General features: G+C 36.5%; 3 protein-coding genes across 3 annotated transcripts in view; 2 read left to right on the plus strand and 1 right to left on the minus strand.

The window, feature by feature from the left end:
- LOC108780709 (microtubule-associated protein futsch) overlaps nucleotides 1-2,138 on the plus strand; it is a 67,790-nt gene extending 65,652 nt beyond the window's left edge. The window contains exon 7 of the mRNA XM_018548500.1: nucleotides 45-2,138. Coding sequence (XP_018404002.1) covers nucleotides 45-214 — 170 coding nt within the window. The 3' untranslated portion in view covers nucleotides 215-2,138. The remainder of the gene's footprint in view (nucleotides 1-44) is intronic.
- A 4,746-nt stretch (nucleotides 2,139-6,884) lies between these two features.
- On the minus strand, nucleotides 6,885-19,276 carry LOC108780735 (uncharacterized family 31 glucosidase KIAA1161). The gene is made up of 8 exons (XM_018548534.1): nucleotides 19,182-19,276; nucleotides 18,081-18,168; nucleotides 15,853-16,058; nucleotides 12,096-12,229; nucleotides 10,199-10,417; nucleotides 9,951-10,061; nucleotides 8,547-9,542; nucleotides 6,885-8,441 (listed from the first exon to the last, which is right to left on the minus strand). Exons 1-8 carry the CDS (start codon nucleotides 19,197-19,199, stop codon nucleotides 7,535-7,537), a joined length of 2,679 nt encoding a protein of 892 aa, XP_018404036.1. The 5' UTR covers nucleotides 19,200-19,276; the 3' UTR covers nucleotides 6,885-7,534.
- On the plus strand, nucleotides 16,555-18,094 carry LOC108780737 (nucleoside diphosphate kinase homolog 5). The gene is made up of 5 exons (XM_018548535.1): nucleotides 16,555-16,844; nucleotides 16,973-17,356; nucleotides 17,442-17,580; nucleotides 17,710-17,798; nucleotides 17,899-18,094. Exons 1-5 carry the CDS (start codon nucleotides 16,599-16,601, stop codon nucleotides 18,007-18,009), a joined length of 969 nt encoding a protein of 322 aa, XP_018404037.1. The 5' UTR covers nucleotides 16,555-16,598; the 3' UTR covers nucleotides 18,010-18,094.
- Nucleotides 19,277-21,238: the final 1,962 nt, after the last annotated feature.

Consider the following 21,238-nt stretch of genomic DNA (forward strand, 5'->3'; position numbering starts at 1 on the left):
CCTTTGTCAATTTTTAAAGATTATTTTTATATCTTTTTTTTCAGAGGTAACCATGATTCCGACCTACGATACCGATACTTTGGGCTACTGGGTCGCTGATAACGAGGAAGCGCTCGCGGCAAACCACATAGATTTATCACCGTCCGCGTCCAGGTGTACTATTAATCTCCAGGATCATGAGACTAGTTGCAGCGCCTACAGGCTCGAGTTCTAGGGATTGGCAGCCTGCTCAGCCGTAATAGTCGAGTTCTGAGCGGCGTCCGGAATGCGTTATCATCCTGCGTTTTCGGAGCCATTTTTACAGGAGAAAAAGTTTAGAAAAAAAGAAGACAAAAAGAGAGTCGAGCGCTCAGGCCGACCTACCGTCCCGTCAGGTGATTCCTGGCCCCCCTTCTAGGAGACCCGAAGACGAACAGCATTTCGAATTTTCGAGATTCCCTCGCGGTCATAGCTCCGCGGCCTAGCAGAATCATAGAAATCCCGTCGAACAATGTAGAGGCAGTCCCGAGGAAGTGAGGCCGATTTTGTGTGAATCGCGTTCAGAGGTCTCAAATTGGGATTGTTTAATCTAATTTAGGACGTTCTCCTTATTCCTTCGCGAGGAGACGATGCGGGCGGCGAGAAGAAAGAAACAGAGAAATTAAGGGAGAGATCGCGAGGGTTTCTTCTCTTGCACGGGGATACAAGGTATAAATTAATTATTTACTTCTAAGAAGTCGATTATCAATAGGGAGAAATCTACGTTCGATTAAGATTCATGTTGTGCCGATAACAACGGCGCTCCTCAACGGATGTTTATATTTCTACATTCTGCACCGTACGCAGCCCGTAGTGCGCTTATACCGCCTGCAATATCTTATCGATCACTGCTCAAGTCGAAGACATTTTTGCGAAGATTTGGCGCTGAAGCTAAAACAAGGCGGTGATCGTGACGTTGCATGAGCGACGATCGATTGTAAATCTATGACGGTCCGTAAGCGCTGCGGTTCTGTGACAATCTGTGCGCTAGTTATTGAAAATTATAAATTGATTTTTGGATATTTCTATTTTCGATCCACTGAACATGGATCGAACAATCGATGCCAGACCTCCTCGCTCGCATTCTCTCCTCGATCAGCAGATCAAAGTAAAACTTTTAATATCTTTGACACAGCTGCCGCTTCAAGAGCACCGCGTAGTATTTAGTGTATCAATTACAAAAAAAGAAGAAAAAAAAAAGAGAAGTTCTGCATTTTAACTTACGTGGGGAGGCATACATTAGGCCTATTCTTTATCAAAAGAACTTTCTGAATTGGTGCACATGATGTAGTAAGTTGAAGTGAAACATATTATATATATTTGTTTCACATCGACTTATTGCACCAGTGTGCACCAGTTCATCGATAAAGAACAGACCTATTGGCCACGTTCTTCAGAATTTCTTTTGCAATTGTTAAAAATTTTTTTCGAGCTTGGATTATACTTTTATGTTTAAAGAAATAGTCCTTTTCAACGAAGAAAATTTGTAACAGTTGTAAAATAAATATTCTGCTAAACATGGCTATGTGAATGAGACAGAACGCGCGTTCGATGGACGTGTAATTGTCGGGGGGATTTATCGTTCGTGTCGTCGATGGATCGCGTATTATCCTTTAATGGAATACATAAGAACATGAGACACGAGGAGAACGATCCACGTTTCACCCGCAAAAACATTATTAAACTTCGTTGTTACGTGACTAACGGTCCCCTTTCTCGTCGTAAATGTCTATTCGTGCATAGGTAAAACGGAGCTAAATTCCATCGAGAAGTACTAGGGTAGGAGTTATCTGTGTGTCGTGTTTCTATATCGTAGAGAATAGAGATACGCGGAGAGGAGTGATGGTTACTTGATAGATTCGCTGTGTCGACCATACACAGATGACGCGGTGCGAGTTAGCCGAGGAGTCCGACGAGGATAATGCCGGAAGAGATCTGTAGAACATTTCGTTGTCGTAAGGAGAGTGCAGGTAATAATGACATGTCCCAAAAAGTCCATCCGACGAACGAACAATTCGATCATTTCTTTAAATTGCCTTTGATTGGAGACTTTTGTTTTCTGAAGTTGTGACACGAACGGTACTTTAGAAAACAGCGATTGTAGCACTGACAATCTTTTATGCCCGTATCAGATTAAAGATAGAGATTGAGATTGAATTTGACCAATTAAAGCAAAGTTTGCTATACTTGATATTACTTCTTTTTTCCAAGAGGTTAATCTCGATCTCTAATTTGATATGGATTTTGCAGATATTGATAATATTGGTGCGAGATTTGTATGGTGGACAATGACATTATTTATACGAAAGAAATAAAAGCTGTGGTCCATTTTATATTACAAATGCTTTAAAACATTTTTTGATTGGACAGTTAATGAAATTCTTTCTTCTAATTGGCTAATCAAATGCTTCAAAACATTTGTAGTGCCAAGTGGACCGCATCCAAAATCATTTTTACCTAGCTACGTATCGCCTCGCTATTCCAATTAAAAGAAGTATCAGATACGCTAGAAACTATAATAAAAAGTATCTTGTGATCGAATAACTATAGCGTTGCACAAATAATTTTGCAGCTTGTCCATTTCATAGCCAGGTGTTACAAAAAAGTTTCCTCGAGAGCGGTTGAGGAAATACCTGAAGACATTTGTAAACTCCTAAGAAAAAGGAGAATCTATCGAGTGAAAAATAATCTGTCCAAAAGAATTCTTCAAAAGAAGAACGATAAAGGCAGAGAAAACTCGACTGACCGATGGCTTGAAGGAAGAGTTGCTGAACGCTTAAACCGTAACGTAGCGTCAAAAGAAAGATTCATGAAAGAGAGGCAATCCAAAGAAACGGGTTAAAATCTCTGCTGTAAGAAATTGCGTCATTGTCCTCGTAATGACAGATCGAACAAAGTTCTGTCTGTTGCTGTACTTGAATCCCAGCTGCGTGAGAAACGTTTAGCCGATGTTCTTTGAAGTATCGCTGTTTTCTGAAGTATCGACAATGTCTGAAGAAGGCCAATCGTTGATCTTTAAATAAATATTTGTTCCTAGATGAATTTTACGGTTTGTCGCTGGTTTGATTCTGAAATCAGTGAGAATGCATTCGGGGGAATAATTAAGATCGATGAAATTTTTTGTACTTAACATTTTCTTAATTAAGAGGTTTTAAGCCAAACATGCATAACGAACTGACAAGACGATGGTGACGACTACAATGAACAACAACATGATAACGCGGAGAAAGAATGTGCCGAACATCGCGCTTATTTGAGATTCTATATGGGACATGATTATTTTTAGTAAATCGATGACAGGCCTTCCGTTCATTTTCATCTCACGGCGTGGAAAGCTGTTTGCCGTGATTTCCTGATGCAGGAGTACGCGTTTATCAGCGAGTCTTTGTGAGGCAGTTGATGGCGATTAAGTTTTACTCAAACAGCACAAAGTGTATGTACACAGTAAATGTCTGTACTGCGTAAAAGACTCTTGGAAAAACTAAGTTCTTTCGGATGTGTTTTATGAATTTTGGACACTTATGCTGTCTAGGAATATCCCATCTTTTCTAAAAGATTGAAAGAAAAATCGGATCGTATCAAATATCTTGACTCTTAAGATTCTTATAATTCTTATACCTTAAAAAATCCATCTAGTGTCGACCCTGCGTGTTGTATCCTTAGATCGCAATTGTCACATGGCGACAATGTCGAATCGATGTATCACCTTGAATTAATTAAATTCGAATCGAAATCAAAACGCGTCGGTTTCGACTCGTTGCGAAAGTGACTGTAGCTGCGATTTAAGGATGTACCGACCGTGTACGTAGAAGTTGATCATTATCCGAAATTACAAGAGAATATATAGGCCAGACAAAGAATTTGATATAAAAGAGAAGTAGAACAGAGAGACAAGTGTGCGATTAATAAGCGCAATATCGAACTGTAACTTATATAGAGGACACCTTTACTCATCATTCTCGCGAGATCTTTAGACGCAAATACTTTGACGAAATTAAATTAATATCGTAAAAATAATAGTCATGTCAATAGACATCCTATAATTTCATTACGAGAATCGAGAAAATTCTAAGTAATGTTTAAAAAATGAGAACGCCTAAAAGATTAGGACGTCTTTCGTACGTTGTGTTATCTGATTGAAGCATGATCCTAATGATTACAAACGGATTTCGCCGAATGAAAGTCGGAGAAAGCTCTCCTCTATACGAGACACATTCGTGCCTACACGAAAACGATGGTGCTCGATTAGACCGATCGTTAATGACGAGATATTGAAGTACGGTGATATCGAGGGAGACGGCGATGAAAACGATTTGTCTTGTCGCTGCAGACGAGAAGCGATAGAGTGGCCTTCGAGCCCGGTTTCTAGATTAGTGCGTAAGTTTTTTACCGCCTGTAAGTTACACACGATTTTCTGTTTCGATCGCGAGATTTACTTTCCCACACGCATATACAATATATATATGTATCTATCGCCTACGTGCTCATCTTTCATTCGTCCGATTATTTATTACTCATTTTTCGTTTGTGTTTCATGGTCATTTTTTTATCGCATTCACCGGACGCAGAGACGCGTTCATTCGAAAATCAGTCGTCAAGAAAGCGAGAGACTAACAATGTCGTTTTATGGAGACATATGCGCGACCAAGATTTTACTTCGCCGATCGGCGAAAGAGACGAGCGAGAATTTTGTAATAGAAAAAAAAACGTATAGGAGAAAGAGAAAGAATAGGCGTAACGGACATCGAAAAAGATAGACCAGAATGATCGATATTGTTATAAATACGATTATTACCATACCGATTATTTTTACGAATATTATGCTTGTTATCTTTGCGAATATTATTGTGCTACTATTATTAGTATTATTATTGCGATTACTATTAATATTATTGATATTACGATTATGTTCATGAGAGAGGGTCATTATCATCATCATCATCGTTCTCTTTCTAATATATACTTGAATAGAGAATTTTTATATTTATCGATACCTTCATACGTATGATAGCGATGTGCAAGAGAAAAGTATTTAAGAAAGAAGTAGAAAGAAAGAAGAGGAAAGAAAAAGAGAGAGAGAGAGAGAGAGAGAGAGAGAGAGAGAGAGAGAGAGAGAGAGAGAGAGAGAGAGACAAGGAGAGAGAGAGAGATGATGACGATGAAGTATGTGTACCTATATGTATTATTTATTGACAAGTAATATAATGACCAGTTATCTAGGTAGGATGTTAAAATTATGAAATTCAATTTAACGAAAACAAAATAAATTAATAAACTATTAAATGAGATGCTATTGTCGATCGATGATGATGCGCGCAGGATAGATTAAATAAACGATGAATTTATTGGAGTAATTTAAATAAAAAGCATAAAAATAACAAAAAAAGAACAAATAAATGATTAGGAACGAGCTTTCACTGAAACAGATTAGCGGGAAATATGAGGGAAGAAAAAAATATATATTATATATATAGATATCTATATAATATATGAACAAAGTACGTAAGAAAGGAAGTATAAAAGAGAGCGTGAGAAAGAGAGAGAGAAAACAGGAGAGAGAGAGAGAGAGAGAGCGAAATGTAGAAAAACGAGAGCCTCAACACTTCTACGAACCCCCAAAATCGCGGTGCCCGACGGGTGCGAGAACGGTGATATCAATGATTTCCTCCAAAGAAAACAATTAATAATAATATTATTAATTAGATGAAAAAAATTGTCGGTCGTTCCGGGTAATGGAGGAAAATGGCAATCTTCTGCTCTCGATGTTTCTCGATTCGCTCGCGCTTTTTTCCCTCGATCGCTTCTTATTCCACGAGCCGGACAGACGGCACGAATCGACAAAAATCAAAAGATGCGCCTTTCCTCCACCGTGAAATTTTCTCAGATATTCTACGAGAAGCTCTAGTCAGAAATAATGTTCCTGGCGTAAGAAGATAAAAGAGAAGATTATCCTGTCGAAAATCTCGTTGCGCAACGAGAGATTAATGCGAGACTTCGCGTTTCTGGACAGCGCAAGACCGACAAAGATCTCGGAGAGATGTCCAAGGAACGTTCCGAGGATGCTGTGATTGCACCACCGGACGTCACTCGGATGTTCTCTGATATTTTAGTGCTGTTCGAAGTCCTTACGATTACACGATCGCAGTTCTCACCCGTCGCAGCGCATCGGCGCGTCACGTTCTTTTCGGATAACGAATTAAAAGAAAAAAAAAAAAGAAAAAACTTACTGTGGAGTGTTCATGGTGCTATGATTATTATTATTATTATTATAGAAATAACGATGTTACGCTATATGATAAAAATGATAATATAATAAATATACACTATACCTTAGAATTTGTCGCCTGTGTGCCTCACGCGTCTTGATTTTCTCCTCGTCGATCGACCGTAGATCAGCCGCCTGTTTGAGATGTTTTTGCACAAGGATCAAGACCGGCGTGATCCCGCTGCGTACAGAACTCGATGCTCCAGACACGCGAAAATAGTCTCCACGTTCGAATCACAACGATTGTAACGTGAGATACATACTTTCGTGACTGCAGCGTCGTTAAATTAAATCAGTCGGGAATCGCACCAGTTTCATATCCCGCTTCTGCATGCTCACATATTTTGTTTTACATATCGTGTAAGTTTGTAATGAACAAAAGGAGGAAAAATAAATAGCCCCGTGCGCCCTATAAAACTGCGTTCAGATGCATTCTCGTCAATTGTATTCACTTTTTTATTTTTTTATATCATTCAGAAATATATATATATAGATATATTTTTTTTAATACCATAAATCAGTATTACTAATGGATTATTTAAAAAAGGTAGAGATGTAAACCACACACATTGTGTTAGCTAAAATAAATATAATTGACACACACAGCTTAAGTTAAATCTACAATTGATTCTTGTTTTTTCAATGTATATTATTTAGTCTATGATATGCATTGTAATATGATACTAATATTGATACAGTAATCTCATATCCGTAAAATATAATAACATTGGATATTTTTATTATCAAATGTTTTCGATATATTCGTTAAATATTAAATAGCACTTCTCGACTAATGCACGTGTAGATCTCTCATGGCTTTACATGCCGTTAAGTATTTATCCCTACGTAACAATCCTGCTGCACTCTGCCAAAAATCACGATATTGATTCAATATTTATTCAAAACAATCGCAATCTTTAAACATATTTATTTAATACATTAACGCGTTTGCAACATTCTTGTTATTTCAAACGCAATGATATGTATTTTCTAATGCACGATTATTTTTCTGCTCTTTCGGGACTTACCGAGGAACAAGTTCATCTTGTATATTTAATAAAGGATTAAGACGAATCGGTAAAAAAATTCGTAGATAAGCGATTGGTATTCGTCGTACTGACAAATACATCGCACAACATATTCGTGATAATTCATTTGGCATACGAGCAAATTTTGTCATCGATCTCAAAATTCTTCGACAACATTGTCCTGCGTCGCATGATGTAAAATGGCGAAACAACATTGTATCCTTTAGAATCTCGTATTGTCCGGCATTTTGACGAAATATGCAATCTTATCCTCAGCCACCCTATAATTATGAATCCATCTTGAGCCCTTTCTTAGGCTCCCATCGATACCGTCCCTCCAGACTCCAGCCGGTAGATAGACCTCTCTCTGTCTGCTACCGGAATAAAGCACTGGCGCCACGATTAACTCTTCACCTACAGAAAATTCATCGACTACTACGTGGCATGCCGGATCGGCTGGATCCAGCATCCAGAGTGGCCTGATAATAGGCAGACCGGTGTCCAGAGTCTCGTTCGCGTACTTCTTCAGTAATGGCGTAACCGTTTTCTGCCGCAAAGTAGTCAGTCTCTTGGCGATTTCCAGGACCGACTCATCTGAGTACTTGCTTGGCAGATAAGTGAAGCGGATCACGGGCAAAAAGGTGGACAGCTGCAACCAGCGAATGTATAGTTCCTTATCTGGCAGATCTACTTCGTAGTCGTTATCTGGATTGTTGTCTGACATCGGAAGTGCTACATCGCCGCCTACCGCTCCTGGCATGATGAATGGATAGCCGATCATGCCGTAACTGAGGACAGTTGGAATGACGGTCTTGATGGCTTTCCAGGACGATGGGAAGGGAGGCAGAGACACGAAGACAGGTGCTCGTGGTCTGGAAATGGCACTTGAAACGCCGATTACGGGTATGGTGCCTAGTATTGAACGGGTGAAGATAGTCTTATAATGATCAGGATTAGTTAGAGGTTGCTCGCACTTGTAGTAATGCGGCATATCTTGGGCAGTGCCCAGATCGAGGTAGAACGAGTCGACATGGTATTTCATAATAAGGCTTTCGAGCTTAGTCTGTAGCCACGGCAAGGTCTTGTTGTTTGTAATGTCGAGCACACCAGCGCTATTACTTTGCTTGTACCTAAAATTAAATATAAATCTTCTTTAAAGTTTTTTCTCACGACCGAATTACAAAATATGATAAGAAATATGTATAATTTTTATTAATAAATTCTTGATTCATAACCTTGTTAACGCCGGAATCCTGGGATCGCTTCCTCTCTCGGAGATCAGTAATCTATTAGCAACAGCGTCTTTGAAGTTGATGGATTCTGTAGAAATAAACGGCTGGATGCTGAAGACTATTCTAAATCCTCTGCGATGAATAATATTGATTGTTTCCTCCATAGAGGGAAATCGTTCTTCGTCTAAGGCGAAATCACCTGGACTGGGCTGCCATTCCTCGCTCAACAGAACATGCCCTTGACGAAGAAATCCCAGCGCGATCACATCTTCTGTATAATTATAAATGGCCGCCTCGTTGATGGGCGAAATTTGCCAAACTGGTTCGGACAACAAAGAATGAACGGCGTGCAGTTCATCGGGCTTTAGACCATCCCACAGAGATTTCTCCGCCATCGAGGAATGCAGGCTCTTTATGTTATCGGTCGCGCAGATAGTGTAGTTCAGCTGAGGTAGCGGTGTTAAATGATTAATATAAGCAAAGGCGTCGTGTTTCGCCTGAAGGCAAAAGTCGTTGGTACGATTAGCATTGATTGAGACATAAAGTGGTGTCTCGGGATCCACCAAGATTGTAGCACCCTTTGAATTGAGGAAGTATCTTTTCAGCACGTTGCCAAAAGGATGTCTCCTTACGTCGCCCGTGATAAAAGGACTCAGCTCCAGGCGGCCGCGTTCCAAAGGATACACCATGTTCTGTATCTGACCGGCGCCATACCAATGACCCCTCTTCGAGGACCAGTCGAAGCAGTCCTTGGGATTGTAATAAGGACTTAGGCTTTGCCAGGTGACGTGGTAGCAGTACATACCCTCGCGTTTTGTATGCGCGAGGTAAAGCCGCGTCTGCTGTAGCCACTCAAGGCAAACCGAGTCCTGTCGTTGATGATGAGGAAGACAAGGATATACCCCTGTGTTTGGTGGAATGCCTTCACCAAGTCGAGCGGCGATTATCTCCGCTCCAGTGCTGCTGTAGACTCTCATCACTCTTTCGTTTTTATTAAATCTGTAAAGAAAATTGACATGATAAATAATTATTAGAGAGAAATCTTTTTTGAACTTCGTAAGAAATGATGAAGGAAATTAGAGGAAATCATATAACTATTGGATAATCGGTACTGAGATCTCCCTCCCACGATTCTAAGATAATGTAGCCTCTGAAAAGTTAAGCGTGCACGTTGGATTACCAATTGAATACGCATTTTGAGACTGGCACGAGATCAGTACGATAAACGAACCTTAATGTATTCCATTAGGCGCTTCCTGGCAGAGGCAAACGACCGAAAGTTATTTCAGAGTAGACGACAAGCGATGCCGCCAACTATCGAAATATCTTGAATAATGCGCTAATATACATACATGCGAAACAATTTTAATGTGTAACATTGTGTCGATCACAATGGCGGGTGCTCACCTAAATTTCTCAAAATAAGCTCGTTGTAGGACATGCTGAGTGTAATAAATGTGAGCAAAGCCCACGAGGAAAACGATGCAGAGGAACAGGATACCAACAAATGCTTTAAGCCTGTAGAAAATTGATTGAAATATATTATTAAATGCCTTTAAACAATTATTATGATACGAATAATTGACGTATAATTCTTATTAAAAATTTCATCTATTATTTAAATTCTATAAGATTTGATTTTTCGGTCGTTTTACCTATAATCAGCATTCTGACGTCTTGCACTGCTGCGCAATGCTTGTGGTAACGATAACTGTAGTTTCTCCTTCAGAAGACTGCTAATGCTATTTACGCTGGTTATTGTAGAATTCGCGCTTTGCACACCCGAAAGTTCCGTACTGTCGTTCGCCATTTTTTCATTGACCGAAGATGATACGATTCTGCCTTTTCTTCGTGGTGGAGCTTGCAGTGGCACTCTGCAAAAAAAATTTCGAGTTCATCATTACTCAGTCGACACAAACTAAAAATAACATAACATCAATATTACTATTTCGTATTCAACAATATAAATGTAATATGACATATATGTTGTTATGTAACAGTTACATTGTAAAGTATAAAATTATACATAATATTAGATTTGTTCACGATGCTTTGAAATTTCTAAAAACTTTTGCACAACTAAAACGAGATAAATATTTATTCAGACGTTAAAAAGAAAGAAAATGAAAATACTAAATGCAAAAAGTGCATGAGATCAGATCTATCGATTGTTGTATTACTTTTAATTGATATTGACTGGATGACACCATAAAGATATTAACGATTAAATTTAAAGATATAGACAATCTCTAATTTACTATTGTGTCAGAATTATATTTATAATTTTGATACATAATACAACAAAATATCGAAGAATCAAAATAATAGATATAAAAAATGCATAAATACAATTAAAAATACACGGATATTAAAATATACAGCGTATAAAATTATAAATAGAATTCTATTTTAAAATGTGACACAAAAACTATAGATTATCTAAAGTGGGTTTCTCTATTTCAGATTTTTAGGAAATATCGATATATATCATTGTACCTTTGCAATGATACAGCGCTACCAATATCGTATCTAGGAATCATTTTGTCGTCTTAGCGGAGATACTGATATTTTAATAAATTAATAAATTGATATTATGATAAATTGGTAATTGAACTGATATTTTCGCTAATTTTTTAATTGGTTTTAAATTTATATTTTAATTTTGTTAAGCTACGTCATTTTTTGATGCGCGAAAACCACAACTATGAACATAATATTTTTAAATACTCAATATGCACTGATATTTCGACGTAAAAAGTTCGAAAAATAATAGAAAGTATTGAACAATTATATGTATACGAAAAAGCGAGAAAACCGTAATTGCGTTCAAGCGGCGACTGTTAGCCGAAACCAACGATTACGGGAGTCAACTCTTATAGTGCGATAACCCTGAAGCGATATGAAGGAAGGTCGGACCTCACGATGACGATGCTTACGATGACCGTGAATACGGTCAGATAGGTACGCTTGTTTTATCTGCTCAGTCAGGAGGCGACCGCAAGTGAGAACGATAAACAGTACCTCGTGTATGCACGTCTAGTGGGGTGTTACAATGCAAATTGCGCATTTAGAGCGCATATCACCGAGAGAAAATTGCAGGCGAAATATCCGTCTCCTGCAAGTAAGCTACACGGAGCTACTCGGTTTCTCCAATCTCAAACTCGGTATCGGGCATTTATACATTTATTAAGCGGTTGAAACAGGTTAACACAGGTGCGAAGCAGACCAGTATTGGAAAGGCAAACATAACAGCATGTAATATGTTGTGCTATGGTATTATCATTCGTCGAGTCAAGACTTGAAAGTTCATAGAAAAGAATCACTTAGATTATATATAAGCTGCATCTGTAAATAATCTCTACTGAAGCCAACTCATCGTTAACAACTATAATTAACATTAAATGAATTACAATTCTACTAAAATTAATCGCGAATCATACTCATACAAATTTATAAATCATAAACTAGTAGTACTACACGTAGAGCCGGTTTTTTAAACTCTTTTTTTTCGTTTCATCACTTAATCTTAATTAATCCAAATCTAACACTCACTTGGCCAATTCTTCATCATTTGCTTCCTCTTCAGTTTCGGATCCCAGAGGACTTCCATTTGGGGTCGAGCCACTGTTACTGAAAGTTACGCTGCTGCTGGTCTCGCTTTCGTCTCTAAATTTCGAAGCGGTACCCTGAAACATCACAATCCGAAATTCGGGTGTGAATAAGTATGACTAACCTGCGTCAACACCTGCGAACTACAGTAATCAAATTGTCAATTGTTGAGAAAGGCTGTAAATTATCTTTGTTGATCACGTCATCGTAAGGCTCATCTGCGTCTTTCTACATGGATCATTAAAGTATTGAGCAACGCTGCACTTCGATTTACGCCTTAGTGTTCATGTTATTTTTTTATTGACATTTGATTCATGAAGAAATACCACCGATTAAAGACATCACACTACTATTAATACATATATTTTATCGAATCTTATATCTATCTAGATTTATGCTACTTGCTTTCAACATCTTTTTTTTCAAATAAATACTGAAAAATTGTAAACAAAAATGTGTGAAATAATATTGCTAAGCGTACGAATTCCGATAAATAATTAAGTACAAGAATCGTATTTAGAAATGTATACTCTTTATCAGCAATGTTTATTGCACATCGTATATCAAGTGGAAAATTTAGCAAACAAGAAATGGAATATTTTAGGCAGTATCACTCAATATCACCGTTTCTTTGTAGTAAAACGTCATATTTCTCAAGCACATTTCTCGACCTTCGTTCTAAAAATATTGACGTTACGCTAATTACATAGCATGGCAATGCTCTTTGAACAAGTATTCATACGTTACGCAGTTCGATTGAAAATTGCCTTGATAATCGATACCATTCATCGTAATTATTGACCTTATCGAAGGTTGTGTTCTTTCTTAAACATCTATGCTGCTAAACTACAATATTAAAAAATCACGAATACGATTATTTCTTTTTTACCTACATTTATTATTTAAATTTTGCTATCTAAAATAAAAGATGTCGTCTAATGAAACCTCAAAAAGAAAAAGAAGAGACAAAGAGAATGTAAACAATTATAAAAAATATAAGTTTAAAAAGTTAAATTTAAAATAACATCGCGCAAAACAATGTTACCGTGTCGAGTGAACTGCTTATTTTTTGCGAAGAAATAGAATATTGTAAAGTAACTCGCAAACGACTAAACGTTATGTAACACATATATTGTTGAAAAATCTGTTGCTTTTTTTTATGTAACACGCAAGCATGATTATTGTAATAGATGATTAACAGAAAAAACATTGAATTTATTGGAAATCATAAAAGATTATTATTAAAAACATAAAAGAAAATTATATTTTTAATATACGAAATTCGCATATAATATTTGTCTAAAGATTTTTCTTTAATTTGATGCGATATTTATTAAATTAATAGAATTTTTGGAATTCTTTGACCATCAGTATATACCATAGTCGGTGTTCTTATATAATATTTAAAAAATTGTCTTAGATACAGTCTTAAATGTCACAAGGCGGTTCATAACTAGTTTTGATTTTAAGATCGTCTTAAGTATATTATATAATATCTCGAGATGTTAATACGGTTGGTTTATGACGTCTTAAGATTATACTTAAGATAGTCTTAAATATAAAACTGAATACCAGCCACAAAGTCGTATTATTATAATATCTTAAGCTTTTATATAGTCTTACTTAAAACTGTCTTAAAATAAGAATGTACTACACAGAAAAAATGTTACGGTTGCTACAACCGGAAATAATGATAATTTCGTGTATCAATATATTTGGTCGTGTTAACCGTAAGGTGTACATATCTTAACGGTCATAACTGTTAAGATATGGCATCTTACGCTTATCACAATCGAACTATAGTTTTTATAATCAAAACATGTATTGGGCGACTTTTAATCGTGGCAACCGTAACCGTTTTTTCCAGGTATGAATATCGGCTAACTTCATTCTGCATAAACCGTTATCTTTACCGTTATCTTTAATCGCACCTCTTGAGTAACATTCAGTTTGCTTTTTCTAGCGATAGCTAAGGCATTCTCCAAGGAATATATCCAACCGTGTTTATGATCCTTGACATCTGTCTCGTGCCACTCATACCGATCCATATCACTCTTTGACTTCTTTCGTGTTTCTCCGCTCTCCGCTTCTTTTCGTCCAGTATACACCGTAATTTTGAAGTTAATATAAGATTATATATTAACGATCATCAATTATATATACATCAATCACCGATTATATATAACAATTAATGATTATATGTATATAATAATCACTAATTATTATTATTAAATCAGTTTCCAACTATATAATTTGGAGGTACAGATCGAGTTATTTCCTTAGAGTGAAAAATCTATAGTGACATATATTAATAACTCGAAATTAAGTTAATCATGAAGTTTTTTTTCACAAACGCGCGAATGCGAAGAGAGGCGATACAATGTTGTCCTCGTTATTAGAGGATTGATACTGATTAGACAGAGAACGAGAAATACGCGGAATGTTATTGTTTGACTTTTGGCATCTTTTTCTTCTTTAAGTGAGCGTGTATAAAGGCCATCGCATGTAAAAATTTTAGTTGTACCCGTAAGACCTAGTAAGACGATAAAAAGCAATAAATTGATTGGCTATCGCATCGGAGCAAGTGATAGATCACGTAATTGTCTTCCCGATGTTTAATAAAGTGTTAATCACAATCTTCGAAATCTTTTCCGACGGAACGGAATCTTGCGACTATGATTATTAATTATTACTTTGAGGTTATGACGTTTCACTCGCGAAGAGAGTCACGTACTTATTACTTGTCTCGACGCGGTAGTCAATCAATTTATCGCTTTTTATAGTCTTACGATTACGACTATTACGATCGAGTATTACGACTAAAAGTTTTACGTGCAATAGCCTTAACTATTCTTATTAATTCTTTTAACATGTATAAGGAATATTTCTATCGTCGTTAGTATATTTTGCACGCGTGCGTCATCTTCTTCTAATATTTTTACAATGCCGATTCTGTCCGATTTCACGTTTTCTCTCTGCAGCGCGGCGAGAAGTAAGCGCGCATGGAGGAGACTCGTGAAATCGGAATCGGCAGTGGTGTACATACATGCGAAAATGTGCGAACCTGCCGACGTAATGCGGGATATTTGTGGTGTCAAAATAATACATTAAATAGTAAATACATAATAAGCAAACATGAAGCCAAACAAAAAGAAACCGCGGAAGAATTTATCTATTAAAACGAAGTTGAAGATAATTGAAAACCTTTTGACAAAAGATTATCTAGAAACAGCGAAGACTTATGGTATAACAAAATCAGCTATCAGTAAAATTAAAAAGAGGAAAGAAAAAATTCAACAAATTTCAACATCAAGTAGTAACCAAAGTAGTTTTGCAAAAATATTCCTTCAAAAGAGCAATGAATGAATTGTTTTAGAAGAATAAGTATTCGAAGGAAGGGACGTTAAAAACTTAATGTTACAGTACTGAGTGCGCTCACGTGAACATCGCACCGCTGCGTGACGCGCGATTGGCTACCGATTTTATTCAGCGGTCGATCAAGTTTAGCCTATCGACTTGTTAGAATCGGTAACGTACCGTATACTATAAGCTTATACAGGTTATCAAAAATTCCTCGATATCTGTTTTTAATGATAGATCTCTCGGATTTATCACATTTATAATACGTATAAACTTTCACATAATACAGATTATTGCAATAGTAATTATATTGTCGCTTTGTTAATATAAATCAACTTACGTTTTGTCGGTCTATCCGAAGATCGTCCATTTCGTTCAGTTTGCTGGGCATGGATATGCTTGTCTTTCTTATATTCGTAGTGTGTAGTGGTGTCACTTCCGGCAATACTTTCACCGTCGTCGTCTCGTTGGTGGTTTCTTGATTATTCTCTTGCTTGGTTGCGTTAACAACAATGTTGGCATTATCGCTCGGTTTGTCTGGAAAGTCTGAAAGCCAATCGAGAGGAATAATTGGATAAAAATTGCAAATGCTTAAGCATGCCTTAAAGCATATTGTAATAATTAATTTCGCTAAAGTAATGTTAAACAATTAATAATAGTATAATCTTTATATTTGCATAATTCGAAGCCGTTATCGCTAGATGAATATTCGTACGATATTAGCATTAAGAACGAATGCACCTACGCAAGTAATATGTTCTTATATATGCTAACTTATCGCAGAGCAAACTCTCGTTAAGAAAACATTGCGATAATTGAAATAGCGGCGCCGATCGGAGATCAAAAAGATCACCGGAATGATTTTAAAAAAGTGAGTACTTTTACTATGACGGTGGCAGAACAAATAAATATCAAAAAGCTTGATATAACCTTTCATAATCTTCACAAACATAAATGACACAAATAGGAAAATTATATTGATTGTATGCCAATAAATCAAATCTTTTTCTTAAACGTAAACGAGTGCAATAGGGGATAATAATACAAATAATTGTAAAAGGTGTAGCAATTGTGTGCGAGATAAAAATGTGTGACTGTCCGCAAAAGCAAGACGAAAAAACCATTGAGAAAAGTGGTCCAGAAACTGTAACTCTTTTTTTGAAGTGTCCTACACCGTATCGTCCTGGAAAAGATATCCTTGAACATACAATTCCCATTGAATCTGATCGGATGCCAATCAATCCTGTGCAATCCAGTAGCAGTGATACAACATACAATTCTACGAAAACCTTGTCAATAGATACACAATCTTCTAGTGAATCAAGCAGAATAGTAGGTTTAAATGACCGATTAAAAATGTTTTCAATAAATAGAAATGCAATAAAATTATTTATAAAGATTACTTATCTTAAACGAATAATGGATATATCCTTTAATCATCAGTTACTTGATAATTACAGTATAAATTTGTTTGTCCCACGGAATATGATTATTCCGATGAAGAGAGTTTTAAATTGTCACCAATCTGTCATGAGACCAACAGAATTAACGAGACCGTTGAAAAGGAACCAGATATCGAATACACATTAGCCATAATAAAGCCGGAAGCAGTGATTTACAGAAAGGAAATCGAGAATCAAATATATGAGGAAGGATTTGAGATTTGCCAGACTCGTTGGCTGCAGCTGACACCTGAACAAGTTGCAGAGTTCTACAACAATCGCTTCGGCGAATTAAGTTTTCCTAATCTGGTGGCATATATGTCCTCAGGATCTATTATAGTATTTGTATTAGCAAAGCAGAATGCTATTGAAGAATGGAAAAGGATTATAGGACCGACCACGGTCGGTCATATTTTATGCATATTAAAATTCTCGAATGATATTTGAAAAATCAATTCCTTTTTGTTTATTTTAAGAATCGTTTCAGGTGACTGAAGCGCGTTTGTATTTTCCTGACAGCATTCGATCAAAATATGGTCGCAAAGGAGATGACTTAAAAAATGCTGTCCATGGCAGCTGCAATCGCGAACAGGCCGAGAAAGAGATTCATTTTTTCTTTCCTAAATGTAAAAACTTATTTTCCGTTTTATTTTTCTATAATACTTAATTTTAATTTCTTTAATGTTTAGAGCGTTATTTGGATGTCAAACTAAAAATCTTTTTTTGTTTTTTTTTTTTTCATAACTTATTTTCAGTCACAATTGAACCTTTGCTAAGAGACGAGATGGCCGAAGACTTTTTATGGGAAACCGTTAATCCGGTTCTTGTCAAAGGTTTGATAACGGTAACGAAATTTTTATCATCAAAAATTTACGATATATTTTACAAATAATTTTTTCATTGCAATATCCTACAATTAATTCTTAACAAATTTCCGTCTACAGTGTTGCAAGCAGAAACCGGCCGATCCTGTATTGTGGTTAGCGCACTGGCTGATCCTAAACAACCCTAATAAGCCTAAACTACCGGAAGATGTCGCTTTAATTCCGACATAATTTTGTTCGAATCATCTCATACCGCCGACCTGTTTTACGCTTTAACGCAAAACACCCGCCGTCTTACCCACTAGATCTATTTTCTTCGAACGATGTTCTTGATGACGACATGATGGCATCCTTTTTATTCTCTTCTCCGCTGCGGTTTGTGGATTGTACCTTAAAACATAAAAAATAAGATATTATAAAGTTTTGCCTTGTAAAATGAAACTTACATTAACTCGTATTACTTTCATTTTTCTCTCGTCACTTGTAATTAAAATTTAAAAGAATATTGGGTATTCATAAAAGTAATTTAATATTATTCCGTAATTTTGAAGATATTAAAGCTTCTTCTGTTTTATTTTAAATTCATTTTAATTCCAGACAGCACAGTAATGTTTAAAAAATGTATTTAAAACGTACATGTTGGACGTTTGGACATATTAAAAACATCCAGATTAGATCCATGGATATTTTAAAAACGTTTTAAAAATATCCAGTGTTACCATTTTGGACTTCTTAAAAACGTCCATTTTAGGATGCAATGGACTAAAACTGGACTAAATTAATATATTAAACAAATTTTTGACCACAATCCAGACAAATTTGCACACTGAAAGCAAAATGATTCCTAACTATTATGATTGCGAGCAGCAAGCTATTGTTGCTTGTCGCTTGTTGCATATCTGAATTAAGCTTTAATTTAATAAATTTTCGCGTTACCGGAGATATCAAAAGTAAAACTCCTCGTGCGATCATAAAAAAATTTTCACCTCGCAAGTCAACGAAAACAATACGTCACAAGCAGACTTAGAAAATTTTTTGCATGAGATAAACATTTTTTAAATGTTCAAATGTAAACATACTTTATACGTTGAATAACGTACGTTTTTAAAACATTCGTACTAAATCCATGGACGTATGGACCAGATTGAAACCAAGTCTGGATGTCCAATGGATGTTGTGTGCTGTCTGTAATTTACTTCGATTCAGAGTCAGAACAATGAGAGAGTGAAAACGTAGTATTAAAAAGTTATTTAATATATTATATATTCCCTAATTTTTTCAAAGATGTAAGAGATTCTTCTATTTGTTTTATTTTTTATTTATTTTATGTCATCTATCTATTTAGTCAGAGAGCGAAGACGTGATATTAAAATGTACTTGTACGTTGTATTTGCAATAATTACCTGGATTCCACCAAGCATTGAACGATGTCGACAATCGCTGGCTTCTCTCCGCTTATCCGAGAATAATCCCGTTCGTCATTCGCATCTTTCTCGTCTTTACCGACTTCCACACCACGATCCGTTTGCCGCGAAGAGCTCTCCTGTCTCTTCTCCGCATTCACTTCGTTTGTGCGATTCTGTTTTGCGATCGGTCGCCGTTCGTGTCTTTCAGCCTTCGAATTATCGTTCGCACTCTGATTTTTTATCAACACTCGCGATGTATCATCGACATCCCGTCCGTCCTCACATCGCACTCCATTCCGCTTCGACTTCGCTCCGTCGATCTCGAAACGCACTCGCACTGTCGCTGTACCATCCACATCATCGAAACTGCCGCGACTAATTTCCTGCGGAGCCTTGATTAATCCATTGTCGACCTCGCCCGCCTCGTCGTTGTGCCTTGTCTCGCCGGTTCTCTGTCTGCTACTTCGTAATTTTTCCTTGGCTGGACTCGGCGACGGGGAATCGTGAGTTTTGTTGACGGGCGACCTTCGAAACACAATGAATCCCATTATTAAACAATCAATATGTAACTACAATGGCGATTTCGATCTACGTCAGTTAATTATTGATATATATTTTTTATCGCGTTCGTAATTATATTTCAAGAAATTTTACTATTAATAAATATTAGTATGTGTAATAAATATTAATATATAATTAAAGATTGTATAGAATTTAATTTAAAAATATACGATATTTAAAAAGAGAGAGAAAAAATTGAGAACTGTTTGACTTAAGTTAAGGTTTTTTTTTAAAAAAAGATTATTCTATTCGTCAAAAGAGTTATCATATCACGAAATTTTATTTGTATCGAGTAATAGTAATTCATATTTAAATTCAATTTTTATTATAATTTTATTTATTATTTATGTATAGGTATATTAATAGAAAATTGTAAATACCTTTGCAATGAATGCCAAGGATCCAACGAGATGGGATCAATCAATGTCGATTCTTCGGGTTTCACGCAGTTGACATGATCGGAGGAGCCAGTACCAGGTTTGTACCAGGGTGATGGTGTCTTGAAGAACCTGCCTAAGGTCGACCACTCCTGACCGGTGCTTTCGTCCTGATTAGAGGGTGACGGTAAGACGGACAGGGAAACGCCCCGTCGTTCAGCCAGTCCGATCGGATCAACACTGGCCACCTTCACGTCCCAAGGATCGACGATGGATAGCAGCACTTTCTGCGTCGTAGAACAGAGACGGGATGATGATCACAGAGATCTGGGAAGTGTGGGAGAGGCGGAACGCGAGAATGACGATCGCTGGAGCCGTCTGTATGAGTAGACTCGTTAAGTCTCGTTAAAGTTATCCGCGGTGTATGCGTTCTCTCTCTCTCTCTCTCTCTCTCTTTGCGTCTGATTCCGATCGGGATCAGGCTGCCTTCCAATTATAAAAGCCCACTCGTGGGAAAGATACATCGATGTGAGAAATTAAAAAATTTTCTTTAGCAATTTCTTTCGCAGAAGAAATATCTGATTCTTCTGGAGTAATGTATTAATTAGTGGGAATTTCTCAGTGACTTGGTAGAAATATGGCAAGATATAAAGAATAAAACTATAAAGAATTCGCACCAACTATATAGAAAATTGAGTCCCAGTGAAATGAATTATTTTTCACATATAATGTAACTTATGTAAAGTTGTAAATAGAAGGTGTTATAAACATATAAAATTTAACAGCAGTATTTTCCACTTAGTGTTGCAAATATCTTTTTATCTTTATTATTCTCTGAATCAAGAAAGATGGAATGGTTTGTGTTGATTTGTGTTACTGAATGGAAAACAGCCACATGGAAGAAAGCACAGCTAAACATTTTATTGATTCAGCAAATCTATAGTCGTAATATACGGAGGATCAATTGTTTAAATTAAATTAAAGTTGACAACTGAATAACATTAGCGATTTGTTCAACTATAATTAAATTTCTTAGTTATAGATGTTGAATTTGCGCAATAAGTTTTGCTGTACTATCAATTAATTTTTTCTGTACATTGAATCGTTTTTGGACTA

Source organism: Cyphomyrmex costatus, unplaced genomic scaffold (assembly GCF_001594065.2).
Source record: "Cyphomyrmex costatus isolate MS0001 unplaced genomic scaffold, Ccosl1.0 scaffold726, whole genome shotgun sequence".
Lineage (NCBI taxonomy): Eukaryota > Metazoa > Arthropoda > Insecta > Hymenoptera > Formicidae > Cyphomyrmex > Cyphomyrmex costatus.